This window comes from Peromyscus leucopus, chromosome 1 (genome assembly GCF_004664715.2).
Source record: "Peromyscus leucopus breed LL Stock chromosome 1, UCI_PerLeu_2.1, whole genome shotgun sequence".
NCBI classification, from domain to species: domain Eukaryota; kingdom Metazoa; phylum Chordata; class Mammalia; order Rodentia; family Cricetidae; genus Peromyscus; species Peromyscus leucopus.
This window is the reverse complement of record NC_051063.1, coordinates 85,015,415-85,038,500: the sequence shown is the minus strand read 5'-3', so window position 1 is coordinate 85,038,500 and position 23,086 is coordinate 85,015,415. Positions and strand designations below refer to the sequence as shown.

At 43.5% G+C, this 23,086-nt stretch overlaps 1 protein-coding gene across 2 annotated transcripts in view; it reads left to right on the top strand.

The window, feature by feature from the left end:
• Nucleotides 1-2,919: 2,919 nt before the first annotated feature.
• Nucleotides 2,920-23,086, top strand: part of Acsm1 (acyl-CoA synthetase medium chain family member 1) — a 38,639-nt gene continuing 18,472 nt past the window's right edge. Inside the window, exons 1-4 of one of the 2 annotated variants that reach the window (XM_037211061.1) lie at nucleotides 2,920-3,040; nucleotides 12,403-12,564; nucleotides 17,245-17,450; nucleotides 22,566-22,776. In XM_037211061.1, the coding sequence (XP_037066956.1) occupies nucleotides 17,259-17,450; nucleotides 22,566-22,776 (403 nt within the window). In that variant the 5' untranslated portion in view covers nucleotides 2,920-3,040; nucleotides 12,403-12,564; nucleotides 17,245-17,258. The remainder of the gene's footprint in view (nucleotides 3,041-12,402; nucleotides 12,565-17,244; nucleotides 17,451-22,565; nucleotides 22,777-23,086) is intronic. The other variant, XM_028867809.2, reaches the window with a different exon arrangement.

Here is a 23,086-nt window from a genome sequence, read left to right as displayed (position 1 = left end):
AAAAAATTGATTCCCCCCCCAGGAATGCTTGTTGTCAACCAGTAATGATTGGCAAGTCCCATCTTTGGCTCTTGAGGAGCTTCAAGTGTAAAGCAATTGTATATGTTTTGATGGTGTGATGTTTCCCTCCCCACAAGTGCAATTAAAGGTGCATTTAGTTTCTTTCCGACAACAAAGATTCTGAATTAATCAACTTATAAAGAGAAAAGCTTGGCTTGGACATATAGCACTGTGGATATCACTCTGTATAAATAAAATGCTGATTGGCCAGTAACCAGGCAGGAAGTATAGGCGGACAGGCAGAGAGGAGAATTCTGGGAAGTGGAAGGCTGAGGCAGAGAGATGTTAAGATACCAGTAAGCCACGAGCCATGTGGCAACCTATAGACTAATAGAAATGGGTTAATTCAAGATAGAAGAGCTGAATAGCAAGAAGCCTGCCACGGCCATACAGTTTGTAAGGAACATAAGTCTCTGTGTGTTTACTTGGTTGGGTCTGAGCAGCTGCGGGACTGGGGGACTGGCGGTGAGAGAGATTTGTCCTGACCATGGGCCAGGCAGGACTGGAGAAAACTCCAGCTACAATACAGTTCCAGAGTTTTCAGCCTGTGGTGGACTGGACTCACTGTTTCAGTCCAGGGTGAGGCAGAGCCTCTACCTCATGGCAAGCATATACTACAGAGCAAAATGTCTCACCTCACAAGCCAGAAGAAAGGGAATGAGGAAGGGTCAGAACCTCATACCCCTACTATGAGTATGTCCCCGATGACCAAAGAAGCCCCAATACGTGGCCCCCTCTAGGTCCCACCTCCTCTCAAGAGTACATTCCTCAAGCTTTCAACATGAGGGACTCATAGGACAGCCAGTAACCATGCTCAGTATTTTGCCCATGGATTTGCTCCCAGCACATGTTGAGAGAACTAACGCTTAAGATCCCCCCAGAGAAGGGGGAAATCACCTCATTAGAGACTATGTGGCCTAAGAACCGTGGCCAATTTGTATGGTGACAGAGGAGGTCATCGTATCACATGCTAAGGAATTTGGACTTGTTCTAAAGAGCAATGGCATTAAAGTAGTTAATGCAGAGCAAAAACAAAGTCAACTGTGCCTTTTTAAATGATTACCCTGGCAGCTGAGTGGAAAAGGTGCTAGAAGAAAATGTCTAAATGGAAACTGGGAAGTGCTTAGAGTAAGCTCTCGTGGGATTTGGTAAATTAATGACTAAAGAAGGGAGGTAGTGTTGGAGGGAGGGGACACTGAAGGATGACTTCTGGGATTTTAACCTGACAAACTAGGGTCTATGGTTTCAGTACTCACTGAGAAGGGTGGGATTAGAGGTAGGAATATTGTTTCACTCAGTGGCCATGCTCATTCAGGTTAACAGTATTAGCTACTAAATATTAATATTATTAATATTAATATTGAATCTAGTATATTGAATATCAATATATAACACTGGGTAATTAGTCAGAAACTTAAGTTTGAGCTCAGAGAGAAATCAGGACTTTGAATGTGGTGTAGGTTAACAACCCAGGTTGTTGACATGGGTAAAGAGTGCATATGGAATAGAGGAGCAGCAGGAATAGAGGAGGGCAGGTTCTTGAAGAGACATAATCCTTAAGGGTTTTGAAGAGGAAGGAGATCCCATGAACACAAAGGAGAAAGAAGGCCAGTTCAGTATCAGAAAGAGGGAAGGGGACAATCCTAACACAATGGACCAGCACCGCTGAGAACAGCCACGGCATGAACTGAAGAGGGCCCATTATGTTTGGTGGCAGACCACGGGAGCATCTCCCTCCTCCCAGCAACATTCAGTGGAGCCCATGGATCGGAACATGGAGAGCTGTTGGCTGGGCCTCGACACATGAAAGGATAGAAGTAGTTAATGCCGTCTACACTTTCAATAGATACGAATGAGAAGGAGAGTGAGAGGAGAGTGAAAGATTCAGGGACATAACCTACGAAAGAAGGAGGGGCTTGAGCCAAGTGGCAAACTCTCATGTATTCTACCCAACAGCCAGTCCCCTCCCCAGCTACCCACTCCCATCCATTGCTATATAAGCCGGTTTAGAATCGATGTGAGTGCCAGGAAGTGGCGGCGTACGCCTTTAATCCCAGCACTCTGGAGGCAGAAGCAGGTAGATCTCTGTGAGATCGAGGCAGCCTGGGCTACAGAGTAAGTTCCAGGGGGGCAAAAAAAAAAAAAACCAAAGAATCGTTGTGAGCCCAGTACTAGGGCAAGAGTTAAGAGTGACCAATATTGTCTTCCTCCAGCCTGTCAGAATTCTCCACTTTGCTGTCTTTAGGTTTCCTGATCATCTCTGATAGAGTCTACTCTTATTCAGCAATTATCAATGCTCTCTCCACCCCAGAGAAGATTGCAGATTTCTGCTCCCAAGTTGCTTGTTCATGCAGCGTTACCATGGCAACAAATAACTAGTGAAAATATGATCTCCCTCTTAGCAAAACTAGTCTCAAATACTTGGCAGCAAACTATGGCCTAATAGGATTTACCAATGCTAACAACTTGTGTTTTCACAGTATTTAGTTTCATTTGTTTGTGCCACTTAAAACTTGGAGTTGAGAAAGGTTTCATGTTGAATTAATATTGCGTTCCATTTTTAAAATGTTAAGCACCCTACACACACACACACACACACACACACACACACACACACACACACCATGTACCGAGCCTTGCTCCCCAACTGTAACACTGAAAGGGAAGTAAATAGTGTAGAACAATTACACCAAGAAATAAAACAAAGGTGAGCCATCTGAGCCAATGTTTAAGACTATCAGGGTCAAATATCAAGATCATTAATCTCGGAAAGTTGAAGCCAAAAGTTCCCTTATGGGCAGGGCATGTGGTGTCACCTTATCTAAAAGGAAGCAGATGGATCCCTCTGGGAAAGTCACTCACTTTCAGAGCTGGAGGTACTGAGTGTCCAGTTCTTTTACCACGAAGAATACGCTGCCGATCAGATCCTCGGTTTCCTCGTCTGTGAAAAGCAAGTGATACCGTCCTGTGCGGGGTTTTGGTAAGCAAGTGGGAGAGAGTAAATGTGTGTGAGATGCATGTGCAGGGGCAAGATGAGAAAGAGCATGAAGTCCCTCACCCATCCAGGGGTAGTCAGGCCCGGTTGGGCTGACAGGTGGCCTGCACCATGGTCAGAAAATGACTGCCTGCTTCATTTTTGGCTTCCTTTGCTCAGCCCACTACAAGAGCCTGTCTGCTGCAAGGGGCACCTAGAGGGGAAGCCATGGGAGCTATGGGCAGGAGAAAGCTTTGCAGACACAAAAGGTCCGGCCTTTTGTTGGAATCTGGTCTTTTTGTTCACATCCTACCAACTCTTTCCATGTTCTAACTCCATACAAGACCTGGATACTGACAAAGAAGTTCCTAAAATAAGGAAAGCTGAGCCCTCTAGGGCTGTAGGTGGAGAAGGGCCCTACCCACTGTTGACTTGACAGGACCAGATCTTTCAGCAAGCGGAGCAGTGAAACAGATAGAGTGTGACACCTAAAATCTGCACCATGGAAGAACTCCCAGAGGGCAATGCACAGCTCTCAAATCGGTGTGGCTGTTTTATCATTCATTTACCTTTGCGAATATATATAATACTGAGGAATGTTCCAGATGTGAGCATAGTATTTTAAGCTGTTTGGAAGGAGTCTGGTGGAAGATCCACCTCAACTCCCTGCCCTTATCTCTTTCCCTAAACCTGCCCCTTCAAAGCCCGCCAAACACAGCTCCTTCCCCAGAGAGGTTGAAGACCACTCCTACAGGGTATATAAGCTGCGTCCAAGAAAACAGACACGTGGTTCTTCCAGTCTCTCGTCCCAGTCTCCTCTCTGGGAGGCCAGGGAATCACTCATGAACGCTTTACCCATTAAATCTGGGTTTTTCCTGATTCAGTCTGATTTGGATTGCTGCGTCAGCGAAGAGGCCTATCAGGGTGCAAAAAAGACATCATAAGCCATTACCGTTGTCACCTAGAACTAATGTGCCAGCGTTTGGTGTCTCTTTCTGACAGTGTCAACAGGAAAGTGAATATGGAGAGGTCCAGTTGGTGGGAGGCAGAGTTGGTCTTCTTTCTCCTTAGTGGGACACGCTACCCGTGAGCTCTTTACTGGAGCTCCCCCTGGCCTCCAAGAGAGTTCATTCTTTGTTCTCTGGCAGACTGGGTGGAACAGGGTCCTAGGAAATCCTGTGCATTGATTGACAAGCTAGTTCTGGGACGCTTCAGGGTCAGCCTGGGAACAGCGACAGTAAACAGCATCAAGGCAGAATTTCCTAGAACTCGGTCTTTCCCTCAATGCTGCAGTCTTTTACGTAAGCCTACTGATTTCCAAGTTCTCCATTTCTTCCTTCATCACACAAAGATTTGAGTTGTCCGGGCAGGAGTGTGTGTGGATGGCCACCCTTACTGTGTTTCCAGGTAGGTTCTCAGGCAGTCAGACCAAGGAAAGGGAAATAAAGTAGGCTCAAAGGCATTGGTTCACAGCTAGTCTGACCACCAGGCGGCGCTCAAGTCCACACTTTCGTTTATTCAGCGGCCAACACGTGGGTTTTGGTTCTTGATAATGCCCTGTGCCTTGAGAGTACTGTTTAACAAATAAGGCTGGTGATGTGGCTCAGTCAGTAAGCTTGATGGTGATCCCCAGAATCCACATAAAAGCTGGCTGGGGTACACATCTGTAACCCCAACACTCCTGTGACAAGACAGAAACAGTCAGGAGGATAGCCCTGAAGCTTACCAGCCAGCTAGCCTAGGGTATACTGCTTGGCAAAAACAAGAAAGACCCCTCCAGAGCAAGGTGGAAAGCGAGAGCCCAGCCTGGAGAGTTGTCTTCTGACCCCCATACCCATGAGCAAGCAGTGGCACACACCTGGACGAGGGGGAAGTGCACTAATAATAAATCCAAAATTTTATATAAAATAAAGTTCCTTTCCCCCGTGGAATTTAAGCTGAAGTTGTTAGAAGTGCCAGAGAGAACAGAGAATAGAAAATTAAGGAAGAATTAATAAGCACTGGTAACGGTCTGTGTTTCAAGCAATGAGATGGGGAATGTTTATGATAGTGACTTGTTCCACATCTTAACAAGCTGATTTTTTGTTCCTGACACTCAAAACCAGTTCTACCACCATTCCTAACCTTTGGGGGTCTCTGAGGAGGCCACTGGTGCTATGATGGGTCACTGAGAAACACAGAAATGGGCTCCATTCCCTGATGTGTTTATACTGGCCTACAGAAAAGAGGGTGTCTTTTATCCCATATGAGTGATGTCTTAACCAAGAAGAGAAATCTGAACACAGATACAGGTAGACACAAGGAAACACCATGTGGACATAAAGATGACCATCCATCGACTAATGAGACGGGCCTGGGACTGAGCCTGGCCTCACAGCTTCAGGAGGAATCCCTCATGCCAACACTGCTGGGTGTGGCTAAACCTCAGAGCTGTGAGACAATCTGCCTGTGCTTTAAGTCTCTTAGCCCGTGTCTTTTTGGTATAGCACGGTTAAAGCAGGATATGAGGACTAGAAGAGCAACCAAAGACAGTGAAAAATGTAATATGAAATCAGAATTTGCAACCATGGCCACCTTATATTTGTAAGCCTTTGAGGAGTTTGGGTTTAGTTTTTATTTAGCTTTAGTTTTAGTTTGAAGCTTTTCAGTGTTATTGAAGTATAACTGATAAATTGATATATTGTGTATATGCAGGATGGTATTTTAATAGAGATATACATCGTGAACTACCACAATCAAGCTAACTAGCATATATATATATAGCTATACATAGTTGCTGTGTGTGTGTGTGTGTGTGTGTGTGTATGTGTGTGTGTGTGTGTGTGTGTTGAGACACTTCAGATCTGTTCTCTTTCCTTGAGTGTGTCAGTTGGGCTAAAATAAACTGACTGCAAATATGTGGGTTTATTTATAGGATGTCCAGTCTGTTCTACTCACATATGCATCGATTTTCAAGTCAGGATCATGTCTGCTTGATCACTAAATCACTGCAGTGTATTTTGAAGTCAGGTACTACAATGCTTTTGACTTTGCTATTTTTGCTCAAAATTACTTTAGCTAGTCAGGGTCACATAAGTTGGTTAGAGTTTTGATAAGTATTGTATTGAATCTTCACATCACTACATATACTATGAAAACTTTTTTCTTTTTTTATTATTAAGAAATTTTTTATTTATTTTACATACCAACCACAGACTCCCCCCCCTCCTCCCGCCCCCAGCCTTCCCCCCAACCCATCTCCCATTCTTTAAGAATAATTTTTGGATTCATGAACCCAGGATATATTTTTATTTATCTGTATCTTCTTCCATTTACTCCATCAATATTTTACTGTGTATGTACATGGGTCTACTACCTCTGTAGTTAAATTGTTTTTCAAACATTTTACTTTATTCTTAAGCTACTATGAATGGTGTTATATTCTTTTTTCCTCCTTTTTTCCCTTTGCTTTATTTATACAATTTTGTTGATAGTGCATATAAATACCACTGATTTTTGTAGTTTAAGTTTGTACTCTGTAGATTCATGAAATTATTAGTTCTAGAACCATGGTGGGTGAGTCTCCATAATTTTCTGTTGAAACCCCGCCATCACCAGTGTTCATTTACCTGGCCTCTTCTTTGGGGGCCTCTGTATTTCCCCACCTGGTTTTGGCTAGGACTTCATTACTCTATTGAACAGAGACACGAAAGCATTCATGGAGTCTCTTCTTCATTACTCTAGCATGTGTTATTCTCTGCAAAGCCCTTAAGTTACAAAAACCATGAACCATAATTTTATTGTGAATACAGTAAAATTCATAGCACCATGATGCTTTATTGATAGTAGTTGTCTACATCATTTTTCAAATTCTGTGTAAATTCTAACTCTCAGTTCATAAATTAATTTCTGCATAAATCAAATGATAGTGTCATACTTTAAAATTTCTGCCTATAAGATTGTCTCTGAAAAATGTTTATATTTCATTTCATGGTAAAGGACACAGCCATGTCTGATGGGAACGGCAGAGGTCATAAAACAAGCACAGCTGCTTGACAAAGATCCAACAGAGCTGAGCCGCATGATGGCTGCCATGTCACCTTTGGTTTTCATCTCCACCTGTTGCACACTTGGGGGACTTTTAATATTTGTACAGCTTCTCTGCATACATGCACGCTGAGTTCAGACTGCCGTCAACCTGCACTGGAGAGAAAGTGGAGCTGAGATTTAGGGCTATTCCAGGATCCTCTGAGGAACGGAGGTTGGGAAGCCTCCCTGAAGAGTAAGCCGGCATATCATCGGCTTGGCCATAGCTTGGCAGAATTGCTGTCAGACCACAGCTTAGGGGGAGAGAGTCCTTTGAGTGTGCTCTGCAACTGAAGTTGGTGAATGTGCCCCCAGAGTTGCATCCAGGCAGGTCTTAGCTTTGTTTTATGCAGGGAGGATTGCTAGTAGAGTAGAGACAAGCTTTGGGGCCAGTTCAGGAGCTACAGAGGAGCTAAGCTTAACAAACCTGCCCTGGGGACTAGCATGGACACACTTCCCTCTACATGTGTATGCAATGACTTATCTCAAACAATAGCTGGCATGAGCTGGGGCTGAGCTAGGGTGTCGCTTCAGGATCTGCGATTGAGACCAAATGGGGCACACCTGCCTAATGCACTAATGCGTGTGACTCACTTCTGGTCTCTTGTCAAAGCTTTTGAATTAGGGCCAAAGCCGCAGAAGTATTCAGCCAACGCCACAGGAGGATGGTGCAATTTCCAGGTCTAGAACCTGAGCCATGGTTTAACACTGGGTCAAAGTGTGTTTGCTGAAACCACCCTTCTAGATCATAGAGCTTCGGGGAGTCACAAACCTCAAGACTTCCACAGAAGAGCTTTTGTCCCCAGATTACCCCTGGGGACATGAGAGAGGGCTACCTAATGAACCACCCGGCGAGGCCTAGCCTTCTGTCCATGCTCGCTGTCTCCTTGTGTTGTTTTCTGCTTTCTGCTTTTACAACTCTTTCTTCATTTTCCAAACTATTCATTTTATGTCTTGTCCCTCCTGCTCTCTTCTTCCCTCTCCCTAGCTCCCTTACTCCTCCCCCTTCCTCTCTCCATGTGTGTTTTGGGGGTGCACTTGGAAGCCAGAAGAGGGCATCAGATCCTCAGGAGCTGGAGTTACAGGTAATGAGAGGCACTTGACAACCTAGGAACCAGATCTGGTCTCTGCAAAGGTGGTACACTGAGCCATCTCTCCGGCTGTCATCTCTAATTTTATTAAAAATAATTGTGATTATATGCCTAGGTGGTTTTCTTTTTACATTTCCCCTGTTTATACTTCTTTCTGATATTCTATGAGCCCAAAAATATTCATTTTTCACCAAAATCTGAGATTGTTTGGGCCATTATTTCTTTTCTGTTTGCTTCCTTCTGGCCCTTAACTAATGCTTCCAAGGTCCACCAATGTTTCACTCACAGTTTCAAAGTTCTATTATTATTCTGAGTGGCCATCTCTTCTGATCTCATTTCGGGTTCACTGACTTCCTTTGATCATCTTGAATCTGCCAGAAAGTTCAATCAATTAATTTTTAATTTAAAGTAACAAGAGTTTTTTCAGTTAATGACTCCCAATTAAAAATTCTATTTCTCTGCTAAAAGTTCTTTTTGTTTCTCTTTAGTATTCTTTTTCTTCCAGTCCTTAAGAAGCTCTACAGATCGAGGCCAGCCTGGTCTACCAAGTGAGTTCCAGGAAAGGCGCAAAGCTACACAGAGAAACCCTGTCTCGAAAAACCAAAAAAAAAAAAAAAAAAAAAGAAGAAGCTCTACAGCATTTATTAAAATTATTATCTACTACTCCCAATCTGGGTCATCAGTTTTACCCACTGATGCCCTGTTTTTCTTGAGACTGGGTCACGTTTTTTTAACCTATTTTTTTTTTTAATTTATGTCATTTCTACCCTTCCTTCTCCCCAACTAGCTCCTCCATGACCCCCTCAAATCCATGACCTCTCCTTTAATTACTGTTACATACACAGGCAGATGTATGTATACAGTCTTATTTTGTGGCACCTGTGTGTGTTTAGGAATGACCACTTGAACTGAGTAACCCGTCAGGGGCTCCTCTCTGATTCTCCCTCTCTCCGCAGCCCTTCATTCTCTACAGCTCTTTATCTAGGGATAGGACCTTGTAGGATTTCTCCCACCAACATTGGCATGTCAACAGATGTCATCATTATCCAGGTCTTGTTGAAGCAGCCTTTGTGATTTCCTGGGTGTGGTGAGCCTGCCATATATGAAAGACCCCGCCTCACAGCCGACATTCTGGTCCTCTGACTCTTCCAGTCTTTCTATCCCATCTCCAGCAGTCTTCCCTGAGCCTTAGGTGTGAGTGCTGTGCTGCAGATAGGTCGACTGGGGTTGGACACCCCAGTCCCTTGTTCTCTGCATTTTGACTGGGTGTGGATTTCTGTAATGGTCCCCATTTGCTTCACAAAGAAGCTTCTTTGATGAAGGGTAAGAACTACTTATCTTTGGGAATAAAGATAAGCACTTCCAATGCAATTAGGAGTTAAACTGGTTTAGGAAATTGGCCAAAGTGGGTTCTCCTCTCAGGCCTATGACCTTATCACCCACAGGCAATTTGTTAGGTTTGCAGTACTAGGCATGAATTCACTCCTACTGAGTAGGCTCAGTAGTAGAGTGCTAGCCCAGCATGTGCAAGACCTTGGGTTCAGTCTCTAGCATTGGGGAGAGAGAGAGAGAGAGAGAGAGAATAAATTTTTAAATTTAAATAATGAAAATTTGAAGTTTATAGGTCTCTAATACCAAAGGTATTAATTTGAAAAAAATCCTTGTTGAATTTTATGTCAACTCTGAGTGTGTTGCATGAGCACACCAAAATTTAAAAAAAAATCTGATCATTTCTTCTGTCTTCTTATTCTTCTCTTAATAATTAACAATCACAGCACTCTTAACACATGCCAGGCACTCTTCTAGGTAATGTGTATATAATTTTTAATTATCACAACAATCATATGGAATCAATTCTGCTGTTCTCATCTTCAGAAGAAGAAATAGAAACAGTTGTACAGTAAGTACAGAGGATCCATACAGAACTCTGACCTCAGCCATGTGCATCTTGTCTGAAGTTTCTTTGTAAAATGAGAGCTTCCATTTGAAAAGTGTTTCCCGTGTCCTGGGTGTTGGGAAGTGTCTTTCAAACCTTATTCCACATGAGATCTGAGGTGAATGAGGAAGTCACTGATGCCTTCTTATGGACACCACAAAGACCAAACTACAGGGAGATATTATATCATTCCAGAGACAGTTTTTTTTTCCAGATCTGGTGAATAAGATTGACCAGGCAATGGAAAGGCAATGAAAGTTTTTTCCATCCAACCAATACCCAGCTCCTTGGGAGAAGAATACCTTCCCTAGGTGAAAAAACTGGAATTGGAAATGGAAGCGCATCAGACATAGTCGAAGCAGAAAATTATTGAGAGAATTGAGCAAGAAAATTTAGCTTAGATAAAATAACATTCACGACTTGTCCTGCCTTGTGACTGTAGGAGTATTCTAGAATGGCTTCAACTTCTATGTCTTTGTGTACAGATCATGAACTGTTGTGTATATCATTGTAGAAGACAAAGCCTGAGGTTTTTGTTTGTTGTTTTTTGCCTGTCTGACACAGGGCAGGAAACTATCTGGAGAGCATATTCAAAGTCATGTCTGTACCTAAGAGATGCTCAGGATGTGTCTGTGATGAATAAATCAATGGTTCTTTATAGGGTTATGGGAGTTGTTCTGTATAAAGGTCCAGGATGGAGATTCTACTAATACAATGTCATCTAGAAAGAAAGTCTGATAGTGTCTCTGTCACTTTATGCTGTCATGCCTTCGTGCAGCTTCCAGCAGAGCTAAATCATAAGAGAGTGCAGATCAGTTAATATTCCCTTATATGCCCAAGTCCAGAAGTGATTGTGTTCACTATAGAACTCACTGTCTAGCACTTTAGTTCAGTAACATTAGGCTAACTGCAGTCAGGGCTGAGGTAGAAGAGGAATATACACAAAATCTTAAGAATTGTGCTTTCTCTACTTCGGACCCACTTGTCATGGAGGCAGAGGGACAGAAACCTTCGCAGTGCCACTAGCCTGCTAACTAGTGAAAGTTAGACTCATATTCAGACTGCCTGCCCCAAGGACCTGTCCTCTAGGCCATGTATTAGTGTGGTCACTCAGTAGACACCTGCTGGGTTCAGAATGCAGCATCTCTTGGGTTCTACTGACGCCCCTTCCACTTCACTCAGTGACCTTTGTACTTTTGCACTTTGGGTATTTAATGTGTAGCTTGCTATAGGCAGTTGCCTCACTCTGGCTTCTTATTTACCCTTCTCCCCCAATGTAAAGCCTACCTTATGCCAAAAAAAAATTCATCATAAATTAATCATCAAGGAAGCATATGGCCTGTCAGGCTTGCCCTCTGCTCTGTCTTCTTCAGTGGTAACTTTAAGCCAAGGCATTTTTATTCCAGATTCTACAGAGATTAGGAGGGTAAGAGTGCTGAGAAAGCCAGGCCAGAACCCTGGAGGTCCTCCAATCTCCAACACTGACCCCCAAACTGGAGTAATGAAAAAGGACTACTACAGGCACCATGTGGGATCACCTTCATTAAACTATCAATGCAACGTCAATATCCAGCCTGTATCTAAATTTCCAGGTCAGGTTCTCTACAGACATAGTTACATAATCCTTCCAACAATCTCACAGAACTAACCTTACAGTAACCTCCCAAACAGCATTAATTGATGAGCTGCCGCAATTCAAGGACGTAATGGCTTGCCCAGAGTTTCTTCTCACAAGTGGCAGACCCAGGACTTAAGTCCAAACCTTTGGAACTCCAAAGACCCTGTCTTCTGCCCATACATAAAATTGTTTCTCTTAATTAGAATTCTAAAGGGAACAGCCAACAGAGTCTACCCTGTGTGTTATGAGCCTCTCAAGAATTATCTCATTAACACTGGCCTTCAAACAAATCCTTAGAATTTATCATTTTCATAAGTAAGGAATGGAGCAAGAGGATCATCCAGGAAGAGACAGGTGTTGCAAGCAGAGCTGAGGAACACACCAATGTGGTTGCTATGGCTCTGGACGATGGATCTTAGCTGTGAAGCTGTGTGGCCCTTCAGCTGTCGTATAGATGAAAAAGAAGAGTGCAGACTGAGAAAGGGGAGCAGGTTAGCTGCAGAGAACTTAGGAAGACCCCACCTTCCCTATCCTGTCCCCACCTTGAGTAGCTCATAAACACTGGGGAGTGTCTACACAATCCTTTCCCTTAGCTGACCGCCCCTTCTAGAAGGCTGCACTGCTTTCTGCCCTCACTGAGTGTCTCCTCCCCTCACAGCATCATCCAATTCCTGAAGTTGTCTGCTAAACATTCTCCTCAGCCAGGGGCCAAGTTCAACAACTGTGTTCCAAGTCCTGGGAAGGACTACACACAGAGAGCAGACTCTACAAGCGCCTTTCCTAAGTAGATCCGGCCCACTTGTGTCCTCCACAGTACCAGGTAAGACAAAAAGACAAAGCCTCTCTCTGCTCCCTCTGTCTCTCTGCCTCTCTCTGCCTGTCTCTGTCTCTCCGCCTCTCTCTCTCTCTCTCTCTGTCTCTCTCTCTGTCTGTCTCTCTCTGTCTCTCTCTCTCTCTCTCATCTCTCCCTCTCCCTCCTCCTCTCCTCCTTCCTCTCCTTCTCTCCCTCTCCCTCCTCTGTCTGTGTGTATGTGTGTGCATGTATGCACATGTGCACACACCTGCCTGCCTGTCTGTGTGTCTGTGTGCACTTACATATTCCACAAAAGTCTTAAACTTGAGAATCCAATTTTTAGTTCTGAGAATACCACCTAACAATTATGTGGCCTTGGTCAAGTCACTTAATTTCTCTGACATTTCCTTTCTTTAAGTACAATGTAAAGATGGGGTGTGTTGGTGACAGGAAGACCTGGAAACATATATGAGCTGTGTTTAGCACAGTGGCTGGCTCATAGGAGGGAATTGATGTGTTTGGGAATGAGTACACAAGAGACAGGAGGAGTCACTGAAGGAAAACTTCACTGTGCAGGGGCCGGTTCTCTTTCCTTCAAGTGAATAACTTTAATCTGGTAAAGCACTTGCTTAACAAGCCTGAGGACCTAGATTGGATCTCCAGTTCCAACATAAAAGTCCAGGTAAGGTGCCCTATGGCATGTGCCTTATGCTGTCAACTGGACGTGAGCTAGACCATCTGGGAAGGAGGAAGGAACATCCACTGAGAAAATGCCTCCATCAGCCTGATCAGTAAGCAAGTCTGTGGGGGCAGTTTCATAATTAATGATTGATGTAGGAGGACTCAACTCACTGTGGGTTGTGCCACCCCTGGGCATCTTGCCTGGTACTAAAAACAAGCTGAGAAAGCCATGAAGAACAAGCCAGCAGGCAACATTCTCCATGCTTCCCACTTCTGCTGTGTCCCTGCCCTGGCTTCCCTCAATGACTGAGCATGATCAGGACATCCAAGCTAAATAAACTCTTTCCTCTCAAAGCTGCTTTGGGTCATGGTGTTTATCACAGCAATAGAAAGCAAACTGTCATCCTGATAATCCCAGTGCTGAGAACCAGAGACAAAAGGACCCCTGGAGCTTGCCGACCAACCAGTCGAGCTAAATCAGGTTCAGTAAGAGACCTTGTCTCAAAACTTAAAGTGGAGAGGTATCAAGGAAAGCACTTGACATCGCCCTCAGACCTCCACATGTGTGTGCATGTAAACATGCACATGCACACACACACACACACACACACACACACACACACAGAGAGAGAGAGAGAGAGAGAGAGAGAGAGAGAGAGAGAGAGAGAGAGAGAGAGAGATTCAGAATTGTTGGTAGTTAAAAGGTACATCAGCCTCAACATTTTTAAATTCTTAGTATGTCCCAGGCTCAATGATGGCAAAGTATTTATGTCACTAATAATCATGGAAATCGGTGTGGTAGGTATAACCTATGTTCCTCAAATGAAAGAGACCAAAACCACAGAACTAGTAGGTGGTAAAATCAGAGCCAAAAGTAAAATACTGGCTCTGTGACTGAATTTCCTACAACACATCAAACATGTCAATCAGTTAAGTAACATACTGTGTCCAAAGGTTTATTGAACACATTTGATTCCAGAGACTTCACAAGGTACTGCATCCACAAGCCTAGAATCCTGGCCCCAGCCCCCCTCAAATCCACATGGTCAAATTGCCTCCAGAATATGCTTTAAAGATTTCAAAACATTGGACTTTAAAATCATTTCATAGTGTCTTCAGAGTATAACCTCTAAGAGGGCTGACCTTCCTCCAGTTGACAGGATCTAAAACCACATGGAAACCCTGATAATAAGTGTCTCGTAAACAAGAGAGAACTTGTACTATGATTCAGACATTCTATAGACAAAAAAAAATTTTCTCTTTTCCAGTTTCCATTTCCCAACTTTTGGCAATGTAACAAGGGAAGAATCTAACATTATGTAGAAAACTTAGTGTCCGTCAACAAACACTATGCTGAATAGATAGAAATTCACCTCTATATAAAATAGTGTTAATGTAATTGTTACTATGTAGATATAGAGCCATAGATAGTGATACATAGAGGTGCAATTTTTAGATATTGATACACAGTTACAGAAATAGGGCTATTAGAGAGAGATCTGTGCACCTCTGAAGGACAGACAGAAATACATAGATACGGGTGACACTCAAAGCTGTATCATGCACCATGGTGTGTACTGTATCTGGGTATTTCAGTGCAAAAGTTTCCATGCACCAATCCCCACTTCTTCCTTCTAACCCTGTGGCAGAGATTAAGATGCTATTTATTTGGATCAGGCTTAATTACTCCATTCCCCTGGAGAAAGAATTAGCCATCAAGAACTCCTACTTCTAGAGTACTTACTCATCTGTGCTGGGCCTTGCAGAATGTCAGCCAGCCATCACCGCATTGTTTAGGTCAATGGGTGCTGTTGGTCCATCTGTGTTTGAGAGGGAGGTTAAGTAAATTGCTCCAGGTTACAGAGATGGTGAATGGAGGTGCTGGAATTTGAACTTGTGCTGTCCGATTGCTAAAGGCTAGCCTCTTGGCCACCCAGAGCTGTCCTCATCCAGGTACTCCCATGTTTACCAGCTCCCAGACAAACATGAAATCAGAAGTGCAAACTGTTTGTAAGAGAGCATTATTTCTTCTCTGTTTGAACAAGAAGGTTGCCATGGAAAATTATCACAGACCGAGTGACTTGACAGAAATGTGTTTTCTCAAAGTTCTGAATATTGGAAGTCTAAGATCAATACTTGAGGCCTCTTTTCTTGGCTTGTAGATGACTGTTTTCATGTTCACATAACATTTGCCTTCACATTGTGTCAGAATGCTAATCTTCCTTTTCATTTTTTTTAACACTGCCTCCCTGTGTATCCCTGGCCAGCCTCAAACTCACAGAAAGATCTAACTATGTCTGCCTCCCAAGTTCTGGTATTAAAGGTGTGCACTACCAATGCCTGCTTCCCCTTTTAAAAAGTAGGCCGACCATAATGTATTCTAATGACCTCATATTTAACTCAATTACTTTTTGAAAGCACCTACCTCCAATTACAGTCACATTGAAAAGTATTGGGGTCAGTACTCTCACATATACTTCAGGAAGCGGCACAGAATCAGCCTGTGATAAAGTGTTCTGTATTTCCTCATTCAAGCTCACCCTTTTGTTTAAGTCAGTAGCCACTATTTGTTTATTTGACTATTTCTATTGCAATGCTAGAGACTGGACCCATGGCCACATGCAGAGACAGCTGTTCTATCCCTGAGCTATGTGCCTAGCCCTTTTAGCTACATATTAAGTGGCTGTTTGCCATGCCTGGGGTGGGGGGAGGCTATTTAAGGAAGACCCTGAGATCATGCAGACATCTAGGGAGAAGTATAGCCACTGAAGAAAAGATTAGCCACTGGGAGCCCGCACCCAGCATCTGCCCCTGTAACACACTCACTTCCGAAGTGGAACTAAAGGATGCTGCAGTACCCAAGAAGCCAAGAACATTTTGTTGTCTTCAGTTAAGACTATTCCATCCAGTCTTTAACATCTCATCTCAACCTCCAATTATGTGATCTTGCAAATACAGGGTTCAGGCTTGTTTTGTTTTGTTTTCAGATTGGAGAGGGAATCTTGCCATGTAGCCCAGGCTATGCTAAGATTGGTTTTATCATCTAGGCTGTCCTTGAACTCATGATCTTATGGAATTGTCAGTGGAGCTCCATTCTCTTATTGACTGTGATGGGCTGGGAACTGCTGCCCAGGACTTTGTCCTAGGGAGGATCTTGGAGCTGCACAGTATCAGCAGTAAGGAGCTGAGACACTAGCACTGTCTGCTCTGAGGATGGGTGTATGGCTGTAGGAATCCATACAGAAGCCCACAAAACCCAGGGAAAGCTCATAATAGAAGAAGGGCAGCGGGACAGGACTCTCGCTACCCTCATTTCCACATCTCTGGGTATCAGCTTCATTTATTTCACATGATAGAAATCATAGCCTCAGGAATTTCCCGCAACTTTTCACTTTATGGCTGTTCCAATAAGAGATAGTCTGAGCTACTCTTAGGTACCAAACACACTGAAAGATATGCAGACAGACAGACAGACACGCACCCACATGCACGCGCGCGCACACACACAAACAATTTTGAGAGAGATTGTGATTGCTCTAGCTTGTGTTTAAAGTTCCCAGGGATGAATATTGAGCTTTTGACCCATCATCAACTTTTGGGGATAGGATTTAGATGAATATATGGCAGGTTGTATGGAAACTACTAGATTGGGCTTGACAGGAAGAAAAGTCTTCAGAGTAAAGATAACTTGTCCCATTGACAAGGTTTGCAAATGGTTTTGAACAGGGTTTGCAAATGGGATGGCCACATGGCTACCACCCTGGAATCAAATCAGAGGGAGATGTAAGAGAACTCCAGGAATGTGTCCCAAGCAAATGTAGCAGTTACAGTCATTCACTGGCATTTTGCACCTTGTGGTCCTTCAATTGGGTAGAAAAATCCCCATCTGAAGCAAGAGGTAATTTTAGCAATGGATCAGGACCACACATCAACACTATATGGAGAAGGCTCCTGCAGGGTGATTGGCATGTAACCCATCTCTTCGCAAGGCAGACAGTGACTTGAATGTTCTGTGTTTCATACCAGAGGACCATCCCAATATGCGGTGGCTGAAGAAGTTTCAGATCTCATGGCGCATCTTCAAATTCTTCCATAGCTCCTCCCCAAGCTCTTCTCAGCAGCGCAGTGCATCTACCTCAGGAGCTGGAACTCAAAGATGGAAAGACTATGATTCACCTGAGGAATTTAACTTTGCAAGAGACGTGCTGGACTACTGGGCTCGAATGGAGGAGGTAAGAGGTCATGGTGATGGAGCATGGGAATAAGAGTAGCCTGATGGCTTTATCTTGCACTAACTGGGTAAAGAGGGATGCATGGATTCTCCAGAGATACAGAGGAGCCCATGGCTTCTTTAAGGTAGTCATGTAGTGGGAAAGGCTTACATCAGAGGGCTTGATACCTAGTCTGGGTATTTTCTCACTTCTCTGAGCTTCAGTGGGTTTGCTTGCTTGTTTGTTTGTTTGTTTGTTTTTTCTGTGAAATTGTGGTAAATTTATTCTTAAAACTCACTTGTACAATGGGTAAAATAATTTGATGAATGTTTATTCTTCCATAACCATGATCTAGCACAAAGTTCAAACTGGCAGGTTTATGGAAGTTTGAGTGCTCACCTTCAGTTAGTGAGAAAGTCGAACTGTTCAGCTCATCACACCTCAGGCTGGTCTGGAAGCCACGCCTAGAGAGGGCACAGGCTTTCAGAATGTGCACAGGAGCATCTGCCACATTTATCTAAATCATGTCACCTGTCATCCTGTGACAGTGACAAGTCTCCCTGAGATCCTTCATGTCAGCTACCTTCTTGAGAGTGGCCTTAGGGATAGAGGCAGTCTCTGTAGCCTGCAGAGGCATCCCGTATCTCTACAGAAAATCCCCCTTGGCCTGTCTTTTCCCAAGACACAGATGGACAGACACGTAGGAGTGGTACTGGGAATTGCAGCAGACAGATGTGATGTTTTGAGCCACTCGAGTCTAGTTGACAAGCCCTGGCAGAGATGCAGCACCCATCTTTGTACAGAGACAATTCAGCTAAGATGAAGTTGGGGAGTAGCTGTAGATGTTATGTTCCCTAGGAGCATACACTCATAGGTTACCGTTCAAGGGCAACATGCCTCCTCTGCCGTCTGTTCTCAGAACTTTCGTGGCAGTGCCAAGGAAAATACAGCCCTCTGTCATGGAGAACATGCTTCTGTTCCACATCAGTCATTTTACATTTGATCTTCTGCTATTCCCATTTTCCAGATGAGGAAACTGGGGACCCAAGGGTTCAAGTGACCTGCTGAAACCTCCTACCTATCTAACAAACAGGGAAGCAGAATTTGGATCCAGCCTGGCTGCCTCCACAACCCAACCTTTAGCCTAGTCTTGCTCTCCGAGAGGTCAGAGCACCTCTGCTTCAGAAATAAACGGGCGTCTTCATTGCTGAGATGATAAGTCTAGTTGAGAATATCAAGAGCATGAGATGGGTTGGGAAAGAAGAAAGTGGTGATGAGGGGACAATGGCATTAGCTTGTTCCATGTTTCCTCCATAAGTTCTGGTTAGTGAGTTCATACACCAGCTTATGGGATTAACAAACAAGTAAATCTTCCTGTAGGGAAGACCAGGATGGCTGAATTTCATAACATCATAGTCAGCCATTGCCATTTCATCTGAATCTCCAACACCCCCCAGCCCCAGTTACAAGCACCCCATCTCATTTATATTCATTTCCAATATCTTTGATCTATCTGCTTCAATGTTTCCAACTGCCTCACTCATGATTAGTAACTGAAACCCATTCACTGTTACCATGCAGTGACATTTGGTGCCTCTCACATTGTAGTCCCACTGTAAACACTTGTGGGATGGGTTAATTTTGGGTCCTTCCTTGTTGGTGATCCCGTGAAAGCCTCCACTTTCTGTTCCACCTCCCGTGGCTCACTAGCAAGCGTCGCTCGGAAACTGATCCCTGAATCACTCAACAGCACTGCCCAAACTGCCGCTGTTTACTTCATTGACTTTTCAACATATTTAATTTGTAAGACATAAGATGGAAATATAATGGACTCATGCGAGGTAGCCTGGGATCTTGGCAGATAATTCATTAGAAAACAAGAAACAAAAATGAACTGTAAACTAGACAGCTTACAGTGGAATCAGTTGCTCACTAAGGTACTTAAAATACCAATGTATAAGCCTGGTTGTTCTTGGAAATTAAGACATATGTTACTATTGAGTCCTCAGGCACTCTCTGTATATAGTTCCTGTTGAATCCTGAAACAGTCCCCAAATATATCCATAAAAGATCACATTCACACCGACTTGCTTCCATTCTGTCTCTTACACACTTCACTCAACTTGAGGAGCACCCAACATGGGGATAAGACTGCAAATGGGACAAACAATGCTCCGTTTGTCCTGCCGTTCTCTTCCTTTCTTCAAGCCATCCTTTGTTACTTTATGTTGAGTTTCTATGGCAACATGTGTGATTTTCTTTTCATTCCCTTTTGTGTGTATTCTATAACTATTTTCTTGTGCTTATCATGAAGATTGCATATAATATTCTGTAGCATGAAGAGTCTCTTTTTAACTTTCAACATCTCAGCCTCAATCACATAAGGAAGAAACCCTACTCCCCACAGCCCTATCCTATTCAACCCCAACTTTATGGTCCCAGTGACACAAATTCCGCCTTCTTAGAGTGTACTTTACCATAGCCTTATCATTGTCTTTTAAATATAACTGAAGAGGCCAGTGAGATGGCTCAGCAGGTAAGGGCGCTTGCTGCTGCCAGACATGGCAACCTGAATTCTATCCTCAGGGTCCACAGCATAGGAGAGCATCAGCTCTGAAAGTTGTCCTCTGGTGTCCACATGCATGCTATGGCATGCATACCTAAACACGCACAGGCACACGCACATGTGCACACACACACACATGCACACACACACACATGCACACACACACATACACACACACACACATGACTAAATAAATAGTTATGTTAAATTATTTTAAATAACGGTGGAGTTACAAGCCAATGGATAACAATAATGGTATCATACTCATACATGTCATCATGTTTGCAAGAAAATATTGTGTTTTCATGTTTGTTAATTTCCAGTTCCTTGCATTTCAAGGTAATTTCTTGAAGTCTGGTGGTGATGAATTCTTTCCCGTTTGAATTGTCTATGAATATCCTAATTTCTCCCTCACATTTGGAAAAAAAAAAATGTGATGTAATTGGTGGTTGTTGCTGTTGCTTTTTCTCTCTCAGGTCTTCAAATACATGATTTCATCTCTTCCCACCTTGCATAAACCTCTACTCAGAACTTGACTGACAGTCTCCTTGAGGATTTCTTGGACACCGTGTGTTGCTTTTCTTTTGGGCCCTCAAGATCGCTCCTGTGCTTCTGGCCTTTGCGTTTCAATTCTAATTCACATGGTTCTCTGGGCTTGTCCTGAAGTTGTTGAGCTGTTTGTATTAGATGAGGCAGGTCTTTCCTCAAACCCTGCAGTTTGGGGCCATTGTTTCTGCAGAAAAGCTGAATGGCTGTCTTCTGCTGAGACTCCAGGAACATGGATACGGGTCTGGAAAATGCAGTTTTCTTCAGCTGTGCTCCTTATGCTCAACAATTTCAAATGACTTGTATTCATCTTCATCTAGTCTTTCTTCTACCTGTTTGGATCTCCTGATGAATCATGCCCTAGCACATGCCCACTCAATGACTGTGGTTTTGGTCCTAGAATTCAACTTATCTCTCTTTTAAAAGGTTACCACTCTATTGATAGTGTCGTTTGATTCATTTGGACCGTTTCTGTTCTCCTTTTCATTTTTGGGTTTTTCTTTAGCTGTTTGAGCAAATTTAACACAGATATTGAAAAACATCTTTGTCTAATAGTTAAAGTCCATACAGTTTGGGCTTCTGTTTTGTCTCTTTGAATAGACAGTACTTTTGTATGCCTTGTGGTCATTGGTTGAAAGTTGGACATGTGGGGGGAAAGCCCATTTATTTTGCAGTCATGTGTACTAGCTCGTGTAAGTAAAGACCATCACTAACATGGTCAGGTTAGGGTTTAATGTCCTCTCAAGCCTTTATGACATTTATCTTCCCTGGTCCTATTCGTGTGTCTTCCATACTGTACCTATTTTCACATTTACATGGCCAATGTTACTAACCCCACTTCCTTTTGGGAATTCACCTGTGCTTCTTCTCAGGGCCTTGGCAGTTCTGCTGACTTCCTTCCTCCGTCATCTCTTGGCCCTTGATGCCCACAAGTCTTTACACACCATAGACCCTGCTGCTGGTACAGAGATACCCAGCCTAAGAATCAAACCCTGGTGCTGTTCCCCTGAGGCCTTCAAATCAGGCAGGAGAGAAAGCAGTTCACCCAGTGGCTCCTGAAGAGGCCAAGACATTGCAAACAAGTTCTAGTCTTTTCATTGAGCCAGAATTAGATGACTTCCCTTTGACTGTGCTGCACCACACCAGAAGCTCAGGAGCAAGGTCAAGAAAGAATACCACCGAATGCCCTACATTCTGAGTGTGGCTTTAACTGTGGGCGGCTGCTAAACTGTTGCAGACTCTTCACTAGTTTCTAGAGTTCTCACAAAACTACTTTGGTCAATTTGCTATTGTTTGGTTGGTGTTTCTGTGAGGAAACAAGGACATGTAGCCTCCTGCTCTTCTATCTTTATGCCCTAACCTCTAGTAATACCTTAATTTTAAAACATTACCCAAGCATTTAGCAACTACTTTAGCCTCTTTTCTTTTGTCATGATAATATTTTATCGAGCAACTATTTTGTGCCAAACACTGTTAATGTGGTTTATTTATTTATCTAAAGTTGTTTAGGCAATATTGTTGTCCCCATTTTATAGATGAGAAAACTGAGGTGAAGAGAGGAACTCACTGTCTATATCAGCAGTCCTCAACCTGTGGGTAGCAACCACTAGAAAACACATATTTCCAATGGTTTTAGAAACCCCCAACCATAAATTTATTTTTGTTGCTACTTCATAACTGTAATCTTCCTGCTAAGCCATGTCTCAGTTCCTAAGACCATCGGAAATATGTGTTTTTCAATGGTTTCAACCCACAGGTTGAGAACCATTGGTCTATATAAACCTACAACAGATATATGGAGAAAAGGATGTTTTTGTCTTCAGTGGGAAGCTTGAAGGGTATTTATGGTCACATGTGACTTTGGGTAGTCCCCAATCTAGTTTCCTACTTCTCTGGAGTCTGTTAATGTCTTAAGATGGGATCTCACTGTGCTAGGCTCACACTGGAATGTGACTATGGAAGTGGATTGTCCTTTTCCTTGGAAACAGGAAGTGATGTGACGCTTGGTATATAATCTTAACTAGGAGGGCAAGAGAGGCCCAGGTCCGGCCCTGTGGTGGGTGAATAGCCAAGGAGATGAGATAAAGTGGAGCTTCCAAGAGCTGAGGGACTTAACCCGTCGTACTGCCAACGTCTTTGAGCAGACTTGTGGCCTGAAGCAGGGAGATCGCCTGGCCTTGATTCTGCCTCGAGTGCCCGAGTGGTGGCTAGTGACAGTGGGCTGCTTTCGAACAGGTCAGTGATTCACGTGGGACCCACTGGACCTGGGTGTTGGGATGGTAGATGCCATGCACCTAGCCTGGTACTGATGAAGCTTCTACACTGGAACCATAGAGGAAGCCTCTGTCCCTCCCTCTGAGGATGGACACCTCAGTGGGAGACAAAGTATTTCCTCTTCTCTATACCTTCCTTATTCTTCAAGTCTGTCTCTCTCTCCCACTCACATAGACTCACAAACTTTCTTCCTCTTTCCCTAATACACCAGCATTAATATGCTCTAGACATAATATCATGAATCCCTCCCTTCCTCTTTCAAGAAATCTGT